Source organism: Zingiber officinale, chromosome 5A, assembly GCF_018446385.1.
Source record: "Zingiber officinale cultivar Zhangliang chromosome 5A, Zo_v1.1, whole genome shotgun sequence".
Classification (NCBI taxonomy): domain Eukaryota; kingdom Viridiplantae; phylum Streptophyta; class Magnoliopsida; order Zingiberales; family Zingiberaceae; genus Zingiber; species Zingiber officinale.
In genome coordinates, this window is record NC_055994.1 from 83405318 (window position 1) to 83424115 (window position 18798).

Here is an 18798-nt window from a genome sequence, read left to right on the forward strand (position 1 = left end):
ACTTGGTCTTGGATTAGCAGTGCTGGAAAAAAAATAATACTTCACTATTTTCGAAAAAAGTAATAAAATATTATTAAAATATTAATAAAAAAATATTATTTCAAATTTTTGAAAATGTAATATTTTGTCAATACTAAGCAATGGTGAAGAGATGGCGATGTATTTTTCAAAAATAGTTTTGGAGGGAAAAAACGAAAGGCGTACCTGCTCTGATTGGTGGTTGCACCAAAAACAATTCAAAATATTATTTTTCAAAAACAGTTAAAGACAAACGATATCTAATTTTTCTTTCAAAAGGTCCCCCTTTGCCTGATTGGTGGTTGCACCAAATCAGAGCGGTACCTGCTCTGATACCACTTGTAGGACCGTGATCGTTCGATAGAGGGGGGGGTGAATATCGATTCGAAAACTCGAGTGTAAAAGTACGCAGCGGAAAAGTAAATGAACACAATTGATTTTACTTCGTTCGGAGCCTGTGACGACTCTTACTCGAAGGTCCGTACTCCGTGAGTACTTTCGTTGGACAATCACTATCAATTCGAATATTACAGAGTTAAGTACAAGAATTGACAGATAAAGAAAATACCGACAATAGAATTAAAACAAAACCAGCACTGAGTCGGAGAGCTTTTCGTGGCGTCGCAAGAGCACAGAGTAGCAGATCTTGGATTCTGAGTTCATATCTAAGCTCTACTCTTGCCCCTTCTTTTATATGAAGCTCAGGGCGCCCCGGATCCCTTCCAGACGCCCTGGTGAGACGTGGCAGGTCCAACCAGTGAGCTCCACGTGGCGACGCGCAATCGGGATAAAACTTGCCTCCCGGGCGCCCGGATCCCCTCCGGGCGCCCGGACCACCTTTCTCCAGAACAGGTCCTTCTCCTGCAAGACAAGGTTAGTCCGAGGCAAGTATAATAAATTTCCTGCAAAACAAAGTGTTAGCACAGTTCATGAGTTTGACATGAAAAAGTATGAATTAGATTCCGTCTTTCTAAGACCGAAATCTAGTCACGATCTCGACTTAGATATCCGAAATGGATCTAAGCCGGATCGACGCCTAATGTTCCCTTCCCGGGAACGCGTTCTCACAGTCACTCCATTCCAGTGACTTACCTTTACTCACCTGCCAGACGTTCGGTCAGCCCTTCGACCCGTCTGGACTTCTCGCCAGCTATCCGGTCAACCCATCGACCTAGCTGGACTTCTCGCCAAGCGTCCGGTCAGCCCGTCGACCCGCTTGAACTTCTCGCCAGCTATTCAGTCAGCCCGTCGACCTAGCTGGGCTTCGTGCCAGACATCCGGTCAGCCCGTTGACCTGTCTGGACTTCTCCTGCACACTCGATCAGAGTGTTAGACAACAACAGACTAACTTAACCTGATTTGTCATTCATCAAAACTTTGGTTAAATTGTTAATGCTAACCGCACCAACAAGTGCATCTTATAAACTCAAAGCCCTAATCTTGCAAATGACCGAACTGCCCCTCCCTTTCTCCCTAATCACTCCTACGCCCCAAGCTGCATTCGCATCACAAGCCTCCCCTTCAAGTCTAGTCGAAGGAGGCGCGAGTCCGACTAACTAGACCAAGCCCGAAACAGAATCGCTACCAAACGCGAAATCGGATCACTGGACTCGTCTTATCATGTCAAACGAGTAGCCATGGTGATGCCGAGCGAGTGACTCAAGTAGTATCGAGCGAGTGACGAGAAATAGTGCGATCCAGGCAACAGAGATAATGTTGATCAGGTAGAAAGACGGGCGATCGAGCCAAGCGCGTGATTGAGAAGATGTCGATAAGGCAACCGTAAAAATGTGAATCGAGTAATCGAGAGAGCGTCACACAAGAGATGGTTGCGATTGTAGGGACCTTTGTGCCCGCTAGAGGAGAGTGAACTTCGGTTCTCGCTCACGTCTTGCGTCATTTGCTTCGTCTTGATGATTTGCAGCGGAATACAACTCGAAGACAAACTATACAATGCTAACAAGTAGATTTACTTGGTATCTACTTCAAGAAGAGGTGACTAGTCCAAGGATCCACACACTCACGCACCCTCCACTATGAAAACACTCTTTTACGGTAACTACCGAAGGCGGAGAAGCCTTACAAGCTCACAATACAACAAGAATACAAAGAGAAGCAAATACAAGGGAGATCTTACAAGATTAGTACAATAAACCCTAACCCTAGCTTCTTCCTCTTGTTGTAACTCGCCTCTTGACTTGGATGTGCCTCCAAGAACCTTCAAGAACTGGCGGTGAGAATCAAGGAATTGCTGTGGAGCTTTGCTGTGAGCACTCGTAGAGAAGAAACGAAGAAGTGCCGAAGGAATCGCACGCCAACGGCTAAAACCTGCGCCAACGGTCGAATCTCAATTGATTGGATTGCTCCCAATCGATTAGGAAGGCTTTGGATTGATCGGTCGATCGATCCAGAGCACCTCTGTGCTCTCTGGAATCATCCTGAATCGATTGCCCGATCGATTCAAGGCTTCTCGAGCGATTTCCAGCACTCCAATCGATCGGCTGATCGATTGGAGGTTTCAATCGATCAACTGATCAATTCAGAAGCTTACTGTTCACTCAGAAACTCTCTCAATCGATTGACCAGTTGATTGGGGGAAGTTTTGATCGATTACCCAATCAATCCAGAGCTTTTCTGCACAAACTCGCGTCAACCAATCGATTGACCAATCGATTGAACCCCCCCAATCGATTGTCCAATCGATTGAAACCCAGAAAACTGTGTAGAGCTTGAAATTAGCTTCGTTTCGCATCCGATATCACCTCATTCAGATATCCGAGTCAAAAGTTATGGCCTTCGGAAGTTTACTACGTCTGAACTTCCTAGTTACATGCCAACTCCCTATTGGACTTACGACCCCTAAGAGTTCGGTCAACTTTTGACCCATTTGGACTTTCTCTTTGCCAACTTCTCCTTGGACTTCTAATCACCAAGTATGGTCCTCCATGACCCACTTAGACTTTCACCAGATGTCCTGTCATCCTTGAACCATCTGGATTTTCCGTGCCTGACTTCTCACCAAGACTTCCCAATTGCCTGGCTCCTCACCAAGACTTTCTCCTTTGCCAAGATCACACTTGGACTTTCAGTTGCCTGGCTCCTCATCAGGACTTCCCAAATGTCTGGCTCCTCACCAGGACTTTCTCCTTTGCCAAGATCACACTTGGACTTTCCAATTTGCCTAACCTCCAGTTAGGACTTCCATACGCCTAACCTCCAGTTAGGACTTTCATATGCCTAACCTCCAGTTAGGACTTTCATCACTGCTTAAACTCCAGTTAGGACTTCACCACTGCCTAACCTCCAGTTAGGACTTCCCCAGTCAAGTCTCCTGTCATCCCTGACCTACTTGACTTGTCTTCCTATCAACCTGGTCAACCCTTTAACCATCTCCACAACCGGACGATTGCCCTAGCAATCTCCATATATTGTCAAATATCAAAATTCAAATCCCGACTCAAGCTTAGTCAAACTAGTCAACCTTAACCAAGGGAAATTGCCCCAACAGCGATGTCAAGCGAACTACGAGAAATAATACCAAATCGACAACCAGACCGATGCTGAATCGAGCGGTCGGGCGACAAGCGAGATGCCGAGCGGGCTATCGAAAAAGTATCACCCAATAGATCATAAAATGTTGGCCGAGCGGATGACTAAGCAATACCGATCAGATGACTATGAGAGTGCTGAACAAGTAGCCTAGAGAATGTCGTCCGGGCGATCATAAACTGACGACCACGAGGATGTCGAGCAAAACAATGCGTGGCTAAGTGGACGATCAGGCGTAGGATTAGGTGGTTGCCAAAGTGTTGACCGAGCGATGAAAAATAGTGCCGAGTGGCTACCAGGTAAGCTCTCTGCGAACGCCAAGTGAGTGCATAGGCGAATACCGAGCGAGTGACGAAGCAATGCCGGGTGGAAGTGGAGCTTGAAAACGGAGCGGAAGCATAGCCCGCAAAATCACATGCTCACGGAAACGAAAGTCGTGAGTCGAGCCGGCGCATCACCTGCGAACTGAACGAGAGTATAACCCATGAATCAGAAACGCACGAAAGCGAAAGTCATAAGCCGAACGGGCACACGCACGTGAACTGAACTGGAGTGTAGCCCGTGAGTCGAAGGCGCATGGAAGCGAAAGTCGCCAGCCGAGCGGGCGCATCGCCCGTGAGATATTCTGGTGCAAAATCAATGGAGATACTCTTGTTTGTGAATATCGGAGATAGCTCGATCCCGAACAGGGGAGATAAGATGCTCTTATAAGCCGGTGTATGACCAGTGAGAAGCGCCCGACTCTGAACAGGAGAAATGAGAGATCTGATAAGTAGGTCCGCGACCAATAAAGGCCGCTCGACCCTGAGCGGGGGAATGAAGTACGCTCGACCCCGAACGGGGGAGATAGCAGGTCTGATAAGCTAGTGCGAGGCCAGCAATGACGCCTTGATCCCAACCAGGGAAAATAGGAAATCTGATGTGCTGATTCGCGAACATCGACGACCGCTCGACCCCGAATGGGGGAGATAGGAGATCATCCAATACGCTCGACTCCGAATGGGGGAGACAGATGCTCTGATAAGCTCAACCCCGAACGGGGGAGATAGATGCTCTGATAAGCTCGACCCCGAATGGGGGAGAAAGAATATCTGATGGACCGGTCCATGAAGGCGGGGATTTAACGTCGCCGCTTGACGGTCCTCAAATCGGGTATTTATAGTCGCCGGTTCGACTCTGGCGTTTAACGTCGCCGCTCGACGGTCTTCGAGCCAGGTATTTATAGTCGCCGGTTCGACTCTGCGTTTAACGTCGCTGCTCGACGGTCTTCAAGCTGGGTATTTATAGTCGTCGGTTCGACTCTAGTGTTTAACATCACCGCTCGACAGTCTTCGAGCCGGGTATTTATAGTCGCCAGTTCGACTCTAGCGGTTAATGTCGCCGCTCGACGGTCTTCGAGCCAGATATTTATAGTCGCCGGTTCGACTCTGGCGTTTAACGTCGCCGCTTGACAGTCTTCGAGCCGGGTATTTATAACCGTCGGTTCGGCTCTGACGTTTAACGTCGCCGCTCGATGGTCTTCAAGCCGGATATTTATAGTCGTCGGTTCGACTCTGGCATTTAACGTCGCCGCTCGACGGTCTTCGAGCCGGGTATTTATAGTCGCCTATTCGACTTTGGCGTTTAACGTCGCTGCTCGACGGTCTTCGAGTCGGGTATTTATAGTCGCCGGTTCGACTCTGGCGTTTAACGTCGCCGCTCGACTACCTTTAAGCATAACTCAAACCTGGCCGATCGGCACGGAGTCTTCGACAATGAGCTCACAACTCAGATAATGTACACCTGGCCGATCGGCACGGGGTCTTCGACATCGAGCCCGTGGCTCGGATAATATACGCCCGGCCGATCAGCACGGGGTCTTCAACATCGAGCCCGTGACTCGGATAATATACGTCCACTTCCGGTTGAGCGACACAGGGTCTTCGACATCGAGCCTGTTGCTCGGCTAATATACACCCGGCCGATCGGCACGGGGTCTTCGACATCGAGCCCATGACTCGGCTAATATACACACGGTCGATGGGCACGGGGTCTTCGACATCGAGCCCGTGGCTCGGATAATATACGCCCGACCGATCGGCATGGGGTCTTCGACATCGAGCCCGTGGCTTGGCTAATATACACCCGGCTGATCGGCATGGGGTCTTCGACATCGAGCTCGTGGCTCGGCTAATATACACCCGGTCGATCGTCACAGGGTCTTCGACATCGAGCCCGTGGCTCGGATAATATACACCCGGTCGATCGACACGGGGTCTTGGACATCGAGTCGGTGACTCGGATAATATACGTCCGGCCGATCGGCACGGGGTCTTCGACATCGAGCCCGTGGCTCGGCTAATATACACCCGGTCGATCGACACAGGGTCTTCGACATCGAGCCCGTGACTCGAATAATATACGCCCGACCGATCGGCACGGGGTCTTCGACATCGAGCCCGTGGCTCGGCTAATATACACCCGGTCGATCGGCACGGGGTCTTCGACATCGAGCTCGTGGCTCGGATAATATACGTCCGCCCGATCGGCACAGGGTCTTCGACATCGAGCTTGTGGCTTGGCTAATATACACCCGGCCGATCGGCACGGGGTCTTCGACATCGAGCCCGTGGCTCGGCTAATATACGTCCGGCTGATCGGCACGGGATCTTCGACATCGAGTCCGTGACTCGGATAATATACGCCCGGTCGATCGGCACGGGATCTTCGACATCGAGTCCGTGGCTCGGCTAATATACGCCCGGTCGATCGACGCGAGGTCTTCGACATCGAGCCCGTGACTCGGATAATATACATCCGGCCGATCGACACGGGATCTTCGACATCGAGCTCATGGCTCGGTTAATATACGTCCGGCAGATCGGCACGGGGTCTTCGACATCGAGCCCATGGCTCGGATAATATACGGTCGGCCGATCGGCACGAGGTCTTCGACATCGAGCCCGTGGCTCAGCTAATATACACCCGGTCGATCGGCACGGGGTCTTCGATCGAGGAACTAGGGCAGATCATATAACTGAAAGAGAAAAGATAACGCAAAAATTGACCTACCGACTAGCAGAGGATTTGACTCAGTTCCTCGACTCCCGAATACCCGTGGAGTGAGGAGAATGACACATTCGTCGAAACCTACCAAGGTCATGAGGATGGTAGAATTTTTCGGCGTCATCCATCTTAACGTTCCAGATCAGGTGTGTTCCCACAGACGGCGTCAATTTGATCCTGTCAGGAATCTGGGAAGATGGGGATGCCGGAATGACGTGTCTGGAATGTTGACTGCATCTCCCTGATCCGGGTGGTGAGCTGTCTTCTGCGTTGACCAAGTCATCCAAAGTCCTCCGGTCAATGCTACCTACAGCCAGCGACCGGGTCGCCCCTGTCTCTAGTACTCCAATGCTCGAGACAGATTCCACGGATATATGAGTGGCCGAATAATAGTAGAACAACTAACTAAATGTAAGATAAGTACAGTGACGTACCTTGACCCAGGGGGACGCCCTCGGATGGATCAGTGAACTGGTAGTGAAGCTGATCGAGTCGTTGTGACCCGGAATAGTGTATGCATCTGAGCCGACTGAAGAGGAGGTTCAGAGGTGCCGACATGGAGCCGAATACGACCTGGATCTAAAGGTGGCACACAATCAAAATACGACGACGACACAACTAGTATATGACCTCGGCTCACAGGCCAGAATGCGACAACGGCGCGCAGGCCGGATAATATTAATAACTCACAAGCATGATAATGATACGAAATGAAATAGAACGGCTCGATGGCCGACATCCAACAATGGTCAGATCTGCGCAGCAAACAGTGGGCACCGACTGTAGAGTCATCGGAGTCGCCTGTGGGTACGCTAGAGTCGCCTGTAAGGCCACAAGAAGTGGTGGCAGCTGCTGGGAGAGACGGCGACGACCGCTGTACGGCGCTAGACGCGGGAAGAGGCGGCGGTGGCAGTTGCCATGGCCGCCGGAAGCAGCACTGACCGCTAGAGAGAGAGAGAGGCGGTGGCCGCCGGAGGCGTCGCCAGCCGCTGGGGGTAGAGGCGGTGGCCGGCAGAGGTGGCGCGAGCCACTGGAGGTAGAGGCGGTGGCCGCCGGAGGTGGCGCGAGCCACTGGAGGTAGAGGCGGTGGCCGCCGGAGGTGGCGCGTGCCACTGGAGGCAGCAGCGGTGGCTGCCGGAGGTGACGTCGGCCGCTGGAGGCAGCGGCGATGGCTGCAGGAGGCGACGCAAGCCACTGGAAGCAGTAGCGGTGGCTGCCGGAAGCGACGCCGGCCGCTGGAGGCATCAGCGGCGATGATCGCAAGAGGCGACGTAGGGCCATTGGAGGCAGCAGCGGTGGCTGCCGGAGGCGACGCCGGCCGCTGGAGGCATCAGTGGCGATGGTCGCAGGAGGCGACGTAGGGCCATTGGAGGCAGCAGCGGTGGCTGCCGGAGGCGACGCCGGCCGCTGGAGGCAGCGGCGATGGCCGCAGGAGGTGACGCAGGCCACTGAAGGTAGCAGCGGTGGCTATCGGAGGTGGCGCGAGCCACTGGAGGCAACAACGGTGGCTGCCGGAGGCGACGCCGGCCGTTGGAGGCATCAGCGGTGATGATCGCAGGAGGTGACGTAGGGCCACTGGAGGTAGCAGTGGTGGCTGCCGGAGGCGACGCCGGCGTAGAGAAGGGACTCTTTCCCCTCGTGTGAGCTCGGCGGCGGAGAAAAAACCAGCCCCTTTCTTCCCCATGAACCGTGCATCTTATAAACTCAAAGCCCTAATCTTGCAAATAACCGAACTGCCTCTCCCTTTCTCCCTAATCACTCCTACGCCCCAAGCTGCATCCGCATCAGATACAGTTTCCTTGAAACAGATTCGCTCCACCTCTGACTGTGTTTCAAAGTTTTCTCGGGTCGTCTATTTCCTAAAATACAACGATTAATTGTGACGCGCACGAAGAACTCGTGGTTACCACGGTGAACTAAGAGTTACCCGACTGCTACCACAGATAATCTGCCAAGCAAGTGATGCAGAACAAAGGAGGGAAACAGAGGGGAACGAAGGTGGAGAACTACTACTTGTGTGTCTATTGCCTGTGATCGCCCACTTGGACAAATTTTATCCTGACCAGTCTGACATTCAACGCGCGCAGGTCGTGTTCGCACATGAGTCAACTTAATTCAATGCAATTGAAGTCCTGAATTTATAGCATCTACGCGTGAAAGAATCTCTCCTGCATTTATTCACATCATCAATGCATGTAAATCAATATAAACCAACTAATATACTTTGAAACTCCCAATGTAAAACTAAAATCTCATTCACAATAAAACTTCATACCTCTTCCCTATCTTCTTCATGCACATATATCCAAGAATTATCACTTTGACCATATTCATCAAACTGAATTTGTTATAACCATTCTATTTAATGCAAAAGTGAAACGTTTTTTTTTCTTCCTGCAACAGTTCGTATCCGAACTGTATTTATCTTTTATTTTGCAGCAAGAACAGATCCTATGCGATGCACAAACTAAACTGTAACAATAAATCACAAGTGAAAGGTTTTTACTTGGATATAGTCATATAGTGATACCAATGCCTATGAGCACATCCTGTGCCCTTAAATTCGTAGTATGGAGTCAACACGACGAAAACTAAAGGTGGAAATTCAACATGGTATCACAATAACATTTTATCCATTCTTCTAAATCAGTTAACTAACTATATAAATCATCATCATCAGCATCGACAGTTGGGGTTGCAAAAGGGTCTGCTCCAGGTGTAGCTTCAGAACGATCGGCAAAACGGAACTCACTGCCAAGACCCCGTGACTGCTGCAAAGTTTGAGCAAATGCTTGGTACTTGCGAATGTCAGCGTCGCTGACACTCCTGCGGGCAAACTTCATTGACTCTTCAAAATGAACGGCTTTGATCTCTGCTATGTCATCAGCCTCATCGTCTTCCTCCATGGCTTCAGGATTTTCACTCTTCCTCTTTTCTCTTTCAATGTCCTGCAGAACAAGGTGACCAGAATTTTCTAACCCAATCACTGCAGGAAAATCAGAAAGGAACTACATTGACGAAAAATAGTTATGAAAGTGCTCATACCAGAATTATATCTATAAACCAGCTCTATTTCAAAATAAAAACAAGTATACAATAATAAAAAAAAGTGTGAGCCATGAAATGTTGAAGGTTAGGTTCTGAAACACGAATAACACAACTGATGAATTGATTCAACAAACTGGCGCTATCAGTGTAAAGGAATTGTTCCAAATGTTGTAGTTCCAGCACCTATTTCTCCCACACAACTTCTTGCCAGTTATAATAAAGCTTAGCTTACATGCAAAGTTGCTGGTTTCTATTGAAAAGAAAACCTGATAAGTTTGTGTTTTTTAAATGCAAGATCAGTAACATTTGGCATGCTATAAATTTGCACTGCAGTAGTAACAGAAACAAGTGAACCAATACAGAAATGGCATTACCTTTTCAATGTTTTCTCTAATGGCATACTTGCATGCCCGCTGACAAATTTCTGTGATGTCCGCACCACTAAATCCCTGAGTGTACTTCGCAAGAGCCCTCAGCTCAACATCTTTTGCCACTGGAGATTTTCTTAGGCAAGCTTTAAAAATTTGGTACCGAGAGGCCTCATCTGGTAAAGGAATATAAATCAACTGGTCCAACCGGCCAGGCCTAAGCAGAGCAGGATCTATGATATCTGGTCTGTTGGTTGCCCCGATAATGAATACAGTTTTCTTGGCATTCATGCCATCCATCTCTGTCAGTAGCTGATTAAGAACCCTATCAGCAGCACCTCCTGCATCACCGACACTGCTGCCTCTCTACAGGGACAAAACAAAACAGTTAGAGTTGAAGACAAACTGAAACGGCAAAAGTTGACAACAATAGCTAACCTGAGTCGCAATGGAGTCAAGTTCATCAAAAAAGAGCACACATGGTGCAGATTGGCGAGCCTTATCAAATATTTCACGCACATTTGCTTCGCTTTCACCAAACCACATGGTCAGCAATTCAGGACCCTTCACACTAATGAAATTAGCTTGGCATTCATTAGCAATGGCCTTAGCTAGCAATGTTTTACCACATCCCGGTGGACCATAAAACAAAACTCCCTTGGAAGGAGACATTCCAAACTTCTCAAACTTCTCAGGATGCTCAACTGGATATTGGACAGTCTGCAGAAGAAAAAAAATAATCAAAAATCACTGTCAAGCACTCGGTGGGCATAAAACATCAAAATATCCATGAAACTACCTCTTGCAGCTCCCTCTTGACATTTTCCAGCCCACCAATATCATCCCAGCTGACATTTGGTACTTCGACGACCTTATCAAAATCCAAAAAACTATCAGCATTTCTCAAGGATAAATGAATATACCAGCTTATATCCCAAGTGCCAAAAGCATTTGAAGAAGAAAAAAAGGATTTTTTTTTTTAGGCCATTCAATAACCTATGGCAGTAGCCACAAGTTGCCAACCAGACATTTGAGTTTATAGGATTTTTTTGAGCTGAAAAGTGTCGTTTAAATTAGAAAAAAACATCAATCTCAAATTTCTTATTTTCAACTTTTAGCAATGTAGTAAACTAAAGCAATTGAAAATGATTATAGTTATCAATGAAGACTTACAGTTTCACGGAGAGCAGATGGGTTACTAGATCCCAAAGCAGTCTTAAAATGTTCATTTGTAACAGCCATAGAGTTGAGAATCTCTGCATCAATTGATTCATCTTCTAGATCAATTATGTCCATCTTTTCCCGGATACACTGGAGAGCAGCTTCAGTGCATAAAGCAGCAAGGTCAGCCCCAACATAGCCATGTGTGTCCTTAGCAATCCTTTCCAAATCAACCTGCATTATAGAAAGCAAACTGCATAAAATCAACATTCACTGCCACATGTTTATTGAACAAGGTAACAACAATTGGCAAATGGTCACTTACATCATCAGATAGCTTCATGTTCTTAGTATGGATGCGAAGAACCTCCAATCGTCCAACCTCATCAGGGACACCAATGTCAATTTCTCTGTCAAACCTACCGAATCGTCTAAGAGCTGGATCAATACTGTTCGGCCTGTTGGTAGCTCCAATGACCATTACATGAGCACGTGACTTCAACCCATCCATCAGTGTTAATAGTTGAGAAACTATACGCCTTTCAACTTCCCCATGAGTTTTTTCTCTCTTGGGAGCAATGGAATCAAGCTCATCAATAAAGATAATTGAGGGTGCATTTTTCTCTGCTTCTTCGAAAGCCTTCCTCAAATTACTCTCACTCTCACCAGCTAGCTTTGACATGATCTCTGGGCCATTGATGCAAAAGAAAAAGGCTCCCGTCTCATTTGCAACTGCTCTTGCTATTAAAGTCTTACCTGAACCAGGTGGTCCATACAACAAAATACCTTTTGGCGGCTTGACGCCAATAGATTTAAATAATTGAGGATGTCTTAGAGGAAGCTCTACTAGCTCTCTTATTTGAGCCATTTGTTTCCTAACTCCTCCAACATCATCATAACCTACCTCATCAAGCCTGTCTTCGTCTTCTCTTTTTACAGGCTCCCCCTCACAGAAAATCTCAGTATCAGGAGCGACAATACAGTACTCAGCAGGATCAGTTTCTATAACCTTAAACTCAACACTCCTCATACCCCCTCTGACGAGGAAAAGATCCCCTTTTCTAACAGGACGATAGGCTTCTAGAAAATAAGCTGCAAAAATGTTAATTGTTAAGTTAAAAGAGAATAATAAAGAAAGCAAGTCACGAGTATCAGATAACTCCAGCCTTCGTAAGTATTGTTAAAGCTAGCATAAATTTTCATGTGGTTCCAATATATTGAAACCATATTAACATAGGGTAAAAATGCAATGGTATGCATAAATTCACAAGTATAATACTGCGTATGGAAAATAGGATTAGGAACTGATCAAATTGAAACTGAATAAGATAGATGTAGCCAGCATAAACCAACAACAACCAAGCCTTATCCCACTAGGTAGTGTGGACTATGTAGTTAGCATAAACCAAATGAGGAAAACTAATGACTCAAGTATGCACCAGACATAGAGTGAGCATAAATCTTGACTCACATTACAGAATCTCTGATCTACTCCACTTAGAACCACCAATCTGAGCTCATGAAAACATTAAATGCATATTCACATGAGAAAAATACTACTACAGCATTTCAGCATTAGGAAGTAGAAAAGATGATTTATCAAGACTTTTTCTGATCAAAGTATATGAATCAAATAAATTATAGATCACAATAAGATTGCAAGAAAACTTCAAGAAATAGGCAGGTAGCTTGATTAGTTAGATTACCAATGCAAAAGACTAGCAAGTAAACAAGAAATCCAGAATTGATCATATACCAGAAACATAAATTACAAAATGAATGTATAAAGAATGATTTAACAAAGACAAAATCAAGTGACCAGTCTTTGCATAAATACTTAGTTTGCATGCTGGGGAAATCAATCGGCATAGTCATAGTTGTGAAAAGCATGCGCCTGGGCGCAACGCCTAGCCAATCACCCAAGGCAAGTACTTGAATGAAGCGCGCCTTTTGAGAGGTTAAGGCGCGCTTAAGGCACAATTTTCCTTGTTTTACTAAAGTTTTAATTTTTTTGTTAAGTCCAATCCATACCTTTAAAGACCATTTAAATTAATAAGGTTGCATTAACTTGTATGCATGCGACACATTTTTCTTGCTTGACTCTTCCTCTCCCCTAGAAAATGAACATTATGGGCATCTCCAATACAAGGTTTATGAGAGGTTTATAAAATTTAAAAAAAAAACGGAATAAAAAGCCTTGAACCATTGTAGATGTGAGGTTTGAGGTTTGTAGTTTAAACTTAAACCTACTCTTTTGTCTCAAAATTGATGCAATATGCTCGTAGCCATGCAACTACATGCTATGAATTGGATCACAAAAAAGTTCATTTAGAGCTCTAACCATTGGAGATGTTTCAATAAGTTTTCATATTATTGATGTGGCATATTGAGATCATAAAAAAGAGCTCATTTAGAGCTCTATCCATTGAAGATGCCCTTAGTTCCTTGCAAACTTATTTCACTAATTTTCTCTTGCATGACTCTTTTTCTCCCCTAAAAAATTAGCATCAACCTCCCCTCCACTCCACTCCACTCCCTTCTCAAAAGTAAACTCTTCTCTCACCTACACCATCAACAGTCTTCTAAATTTGGCTACACTTTCTTGCTTTTCTCCTTTTGTTTCGTCATAACAGTATATTTTTTTCTCACATTAAGTTCATAAGTTTTCTTATCGATTTACATTCTAATTATTTTATTTTTCGTTGCTCACAAATTCAAATTGTAAATTAGTTTAGAATTTTCATTCATTGATTTTGATTTTTGTTTAATTTAAAATCTGATTTTGATTATAAAAATAAACTATTTCAATATTTGAATGTTAGTAAATTTTATATTTACATTATTGTTTAATAGTTTGCGAAATATTTGAATTTTGTTGGTGAAATATTTTGGCAAAAATTTTCTATATATGTTTGAATTGTAAAAATGTATATCCATGTCTTACTTCGGTAAGGTGTGCACCTCACCTTGCGCCTAGCGCCTTAGGCCCCACGGCACCTATGCACTTTTGGTCGCTTCACGCCTCAAATAACTATGGGCATAGTTATTGTGCTTTAAAAATTGCATCTAATTTGTATTAAACTTGGAAAATGCTTTAGAATGCAGCTCTTTAATGCCTTCAGTTGACAGGGAGTACTAGCATAGAAATGAAAATAGTGATATATCTTTAAGTTGGTGGAATTAGTACCATCCTCAATATACGAGTTAATGGAATTCCAACAAAGTAAATTTTAGTCGGTATCTGATAACCATTATAACATCATACAATATCATAATTCACTTATGTCAACTGTCACAATTGGTTAGGAACATCAATGATGAACTCTCAATTTCATATGCATGTTTGAACACTATTGACTTTGATGAGGAGACTCCAATTGGAGAAATGAAAAGCATATTACAGGTTTAAATTTTGATTTAAATGCCATTAGACTAAAGATATTAATGAATTAGTATCTTATAAATTCTCCATCTACAACTCTAAAATAAGATATCAATATGCATTTACTCAGATATTTACTTTTCTATCCAACCAAGGTTAAGATTGAGTGCATATCCCTTGCTAGTAAGAGGGTCTAGAATCAAGAAACAAAAGAAGTATCCACCCAATTAATAAATTACATTTTCAAAAGAGATAATATTGTGTGATCACTGATCACAGCATCTTTTTTCATAAGAGAACAGAGAATGACCACTATACTCAATGAATAAATACTATGAAAGATGTGATTGTGAACCACAAGAGAAGTTTAATTAGAACCCATGAATCCAGGTGTTCAACTGTTATAAAGGGCATTTTAACAATGAACAGCTACGAAATGGCCATGAAAGCAGAGCATCTCAAAACCAATTAATCATATTGTTTGCTCGAATCAAATGAGGGTTCAAATCAATTTCAAGCACAGAACAGGGAAAATAGTTAAAGCATAAAAGTAATCCTAATTTGACCTGGAAGTCAAATCTACCAAGAAGGACACATCTTGCTGTAGTACATACACACAGGATTTCTCGAAATAGAAAGGTTGCTCCATTGCAATTAACATTGCCAACGATTGGAACCGTTTTCAAATCAGACAAGTAGAGTATTGAGGTATTCTTATCAAATGATTAAAGGTTAGAGTTATATGTTCAGCTAAACAAAAAGAATGGGACTTAAAAGAAGCAGAATTTTCCAAAATTCAAACGGGATGAATAAATATCTAGAATTTGAATGTATTTATTCCAAATAGAAGCTTGAATATGATGAGACAGAAGACTATAGTGTAAGCATAGTGCATAAGTTCTTTATTTGAAAAACTGAAACATGTTATGTAATGAGTTCCAGCAACAATACCACAAATTGTCTCATTAACATGAGCCATGATATTAATGATCACCTTATAGGCAAATAATTTTAGAAGAGAAATCATAGCAAAGCCGACAATAAGTAAAACAACATATACAACATAAGCTGATAAATATCTATATTCATTCAGGAGAAATTTAATGAAAACTCACGTTTCAAATATGCATCAAACAAGTTTCCTGTAACTCCTTCAATTGTGTCATCAATAGGAAGTATGTGGACACGCTTTCCATACTTGACATCTTGGCATTGATGAACAGATACAACGTCACCAAGCCTCACCCTGAGATTTGATCTGACAACCTTGTTCATCCTGATCTTTGGTTCATCGCATGTATCATCAGCTAGAGCAATACAGATTGTATCCCTTCTTTTCTTCCCCTGAAGAAAACAAATAGTGTGAAATTTGTCAGCTTAGGAAGACCAGATTTTTCCAACTGAAGTCCAGCCTAATTCTGGACATTGACAGTCACTCAGCAAAGTAAAATCATTATACATTCAAAGTTCGCCCAATAGATGTCAGAAGTCGAACATAATTAGAATTCATGTAATGTTAGAAAAGGCATAATCTGAAGAAGCACAATCACCCACAAAGCCCCAAACTATCACAAATCTTAAGATCCTAAAAAAAACCCTAATTTTTCCAGTTCATCTAAAACCCCTACTGCTGGACTAGCTGCAATCGGATACAGTTAAGAGGAAACAATCTTGGAACCTTCAAGAGTATGGTATCGCCACGAAACAGCTGCAGCTTCTCCATCGTGTCGGGATGCATCGAAACAACCGAATTGTCGTCATTTGTAGCTTCATCCACAATCAAACGGTTCGGCGCCTTCTTCTTCTCGAGGATCGCCGTGCTGTAATCCTTCTTCCCCTTTCTGCATCAATTTCCACCATCCATCCAATTAGAACCAACATAAAAAAACAAAACAAAAAACAAAATCTTAACAATCCAGATAGAAATCGCGAAGCCAAAAAACGAAAATCAAAGAAAGAAGGCAGTGGAGACTCACGGATCGGAAGAGGAGGCCTCGCCCGGGTTCGCCATCGAGATCAAGATCCAAAAAACGACGGCGAGAAGAAGCGATGAGAAGATAAAAGCTATCGACTGCAGTGACGGGAAATTTATAGGCGCAGAAGGGTAATTACACGAGGAATTCTTGTTAAGGAAGCAAAGTCGCGGGTTCATCTGATCGTTATGCGGGAGCGTACATCGCCGTTCGTAGTTTCAATCCAACGGATTACGTTCTATCTCATTATCCCACTCATATGCGGACTGTTCAGGGACGCGCGGCCGCCATGAGCCTGCTCCGTTGGATTTCGATAACAATCAGATTTCGGGTCTCCCCGTAAAGGGAATAAATCTCAACCGTTGATTCGGACGGAAGGAGAAGAGGAGGAAACCCGATTAGTAAAGAATTAAGAATTAAATATATTCTTTACTTATTATATCATAATTCAAATATTCGATCCTTAATTGAGTATTATAATTGGTTAATTGAATTTTAATTTCTCTCGTAAGTTAAAATTTCCAAAAATGGTGTTTGATTGATGATGAGAGATGAAACCCCATTGAACTAATAATACAAATAGTAAGTGCTTTTGATGAGATGATTTATTTCCTAAAATGCTTAGTTCATAAGAATTTCCTTTTAAATTTTTTAAAATAAAACAAGTTCATTAAAAGAATAAAACGAAGCCATTAACTAGATTGTTTAATAAAGGAAAAAATCATGAGTCTTGACTAAATATTTCACAAGTTAGCATATTTAGTTAGAAATCCGCTATTGATTATGCCTTTGTGCTACAATGATAAAGCTTATCCCCGCAATTAAAAAAACTCATTAGTGCTTTTTCTTTAAAGACAAATAAAATCAACCTTGGGTCGCATGAAACTCCTATAATTAGAACAAGAGATTTAAAGAGAATTGTAATCATTGACTAATTAGTAGCTATGATTATTTTAAAAATCAAAATAAAATATGTGCAAAAACTACCTATTCACCAAAACTCGCTCAAAATAGAAATCTCTAATTATTTATATCATCGGAATATTTTTTATATAAAAATATCAAAATAGAGTCAATAAATAATTTTGACTAAAACTAGGGTCATAAATAAGTCAAGTGAGTCAAATTTTATAGTTGAGTCTAAAATGAATCAAGTCATTAAAATGATTGTTCAACCTTTGCTTGACTTTTTTTATGAGCATGAATTTAGGTCGGTGTATTTAATGTTGAATTTTTAATTACTTTGAATGATTTTTGTGGATTTTAAAAGTCTAGGTGTATTCAATTTAGACTTTTATAAACTTTATAGAAATATAGTGGGTATCCAAATTAGATTTTTATAGAGCTTTAAAAAAGTCATGTGATATTCAAACTTGACTTTTTAAAACTCTATGAAAATTTTTGGTATCCAAAATTTCAATAGATTTTCATGGATTTTTTTAGAAATCCTTGGATATAAATTTTAACTAATAATAGCTCTCCAAAATATTTGATACAATTTTAAAAATAAAATAAAAAGTCTTTTCCTCATCCTTGAGATTTCTATATACTTCAAATCGCTTTAATTTTTTACAAATAAATCCTTTCTCTTCCTGCTCATCAATTTTAATTATTTTTTTTATCTTAAAGGTCATGTCCTTGTTCAACCTCTTTGCGGTCTACATCCACCTCTCAGCATGCATTTCATGCAAAGCTGAGAGCCCTCTGAAATGTCATTCTCCGACGTTATAACAGCAAAAAAATGGATCAAAACAGTTGGAACGGAATAACAGCCACTTGCAGTCTTTTCTCCGCACGACAACTCACGGCGGTGGGCTACAGGCGGAGATTTTTGCTCTGGTTGCTCGCAGTGACGTAGCAAGAATTTGCATTTAGGGGGAGGGGGGGGGGGCGAATTCAAGCTGACTACGGCACACTACTAAGGTCACGCCCAACCTCGCCACCTCACTATAACCCTCTGTTTGGGAGGAGGTGAGTAAAGGAGAGGGAAAGGTAAACATGGGTAAAATGAATTTTTACCCTTGTTTGGGAGAGAGTGAGCTATGAAGGGGAAGGGGAGAGAAGGGTAAAGCTGTTGATACAGTCTGACCTGGCTGTTGTTTTGATGTTGACACGGATTTAAGTTTGTATCAGATGTTAATTAAACTCGTTTTAATTAATGATCAAGGTTGATCGAGTGGAAGGGAAAAGTCCAAGTTGGAAACTTGGCACGCGAAGTCGGAGAGGGTTCGGTAGCTCGTTCTCCGGACTAGGT

The 18798-nt window shown here is 43.4% G+C and overlaps 1 protein-coding gene across 1 annotated transcript; it reads right to left on the bottom strand.

The window, feature by feature from the left end:
• Nucleotides 1-9087: 9087 nt before the first annotated feature.
• LOC121980770 (cell division cycle protein 48 homolog) lies at nucleotides 9088-16695 on the bottom strand. The gene is made up of 9 exons (XM_042532973.1): nucleotides 16548-16695; nucleotides 16250-16412; nucleotides 15687-15915; nucleotides 11515-12281; nucleotides 11202-11423; nucleotides 10828-10899; nucleotides 10467-10748; nucleotides 10035-10394; nucleotides 9088-9560 (listed from the first exon to the last, which is right to left on the bottom strand). The coding sequence occupies exons 1-9, from the start codon at nucleotides 16580-16582 to the stop codon at nucleotides 9267-9269; spliced, it is 2424 nt and encodes an 807-aa protein (XP_042388907.1). The 5' UTR covers nucleotides 16583-16695; the 3' UTR covers nucleotides 9088-9266.
• Nucleotides 16696-18798: the final 2103 nt, after the last annotated feature.

What these genes read in the sequence shown, in the direction of transcription:
- LOC121980770 (XM_042532973.1), bottom strand. Translation starts at nt 16,582, where the DNA reads ATGGCGAACCCGGGCGAGGCCTCCTCTTCCGATCC. An exon ending in GCGATACCATACTCTTGAAG is followed by an intron (nt 15,916 to 16,249) that starts GTTCCAAGATTG and finishes TGTTTTCTTCAG; the next exon opens with GGGAAGAAAAGAAGGGATAC. An exon ending in TCAAGAGGGAGCTGCAAGAG is followed by an intron (nt 10,749 to 10,827) that starts GTAGTTTCATGG and finishes TTTCTTCTGCAG; the next exon opens with ACTGTCCAATATCCAGTTGA.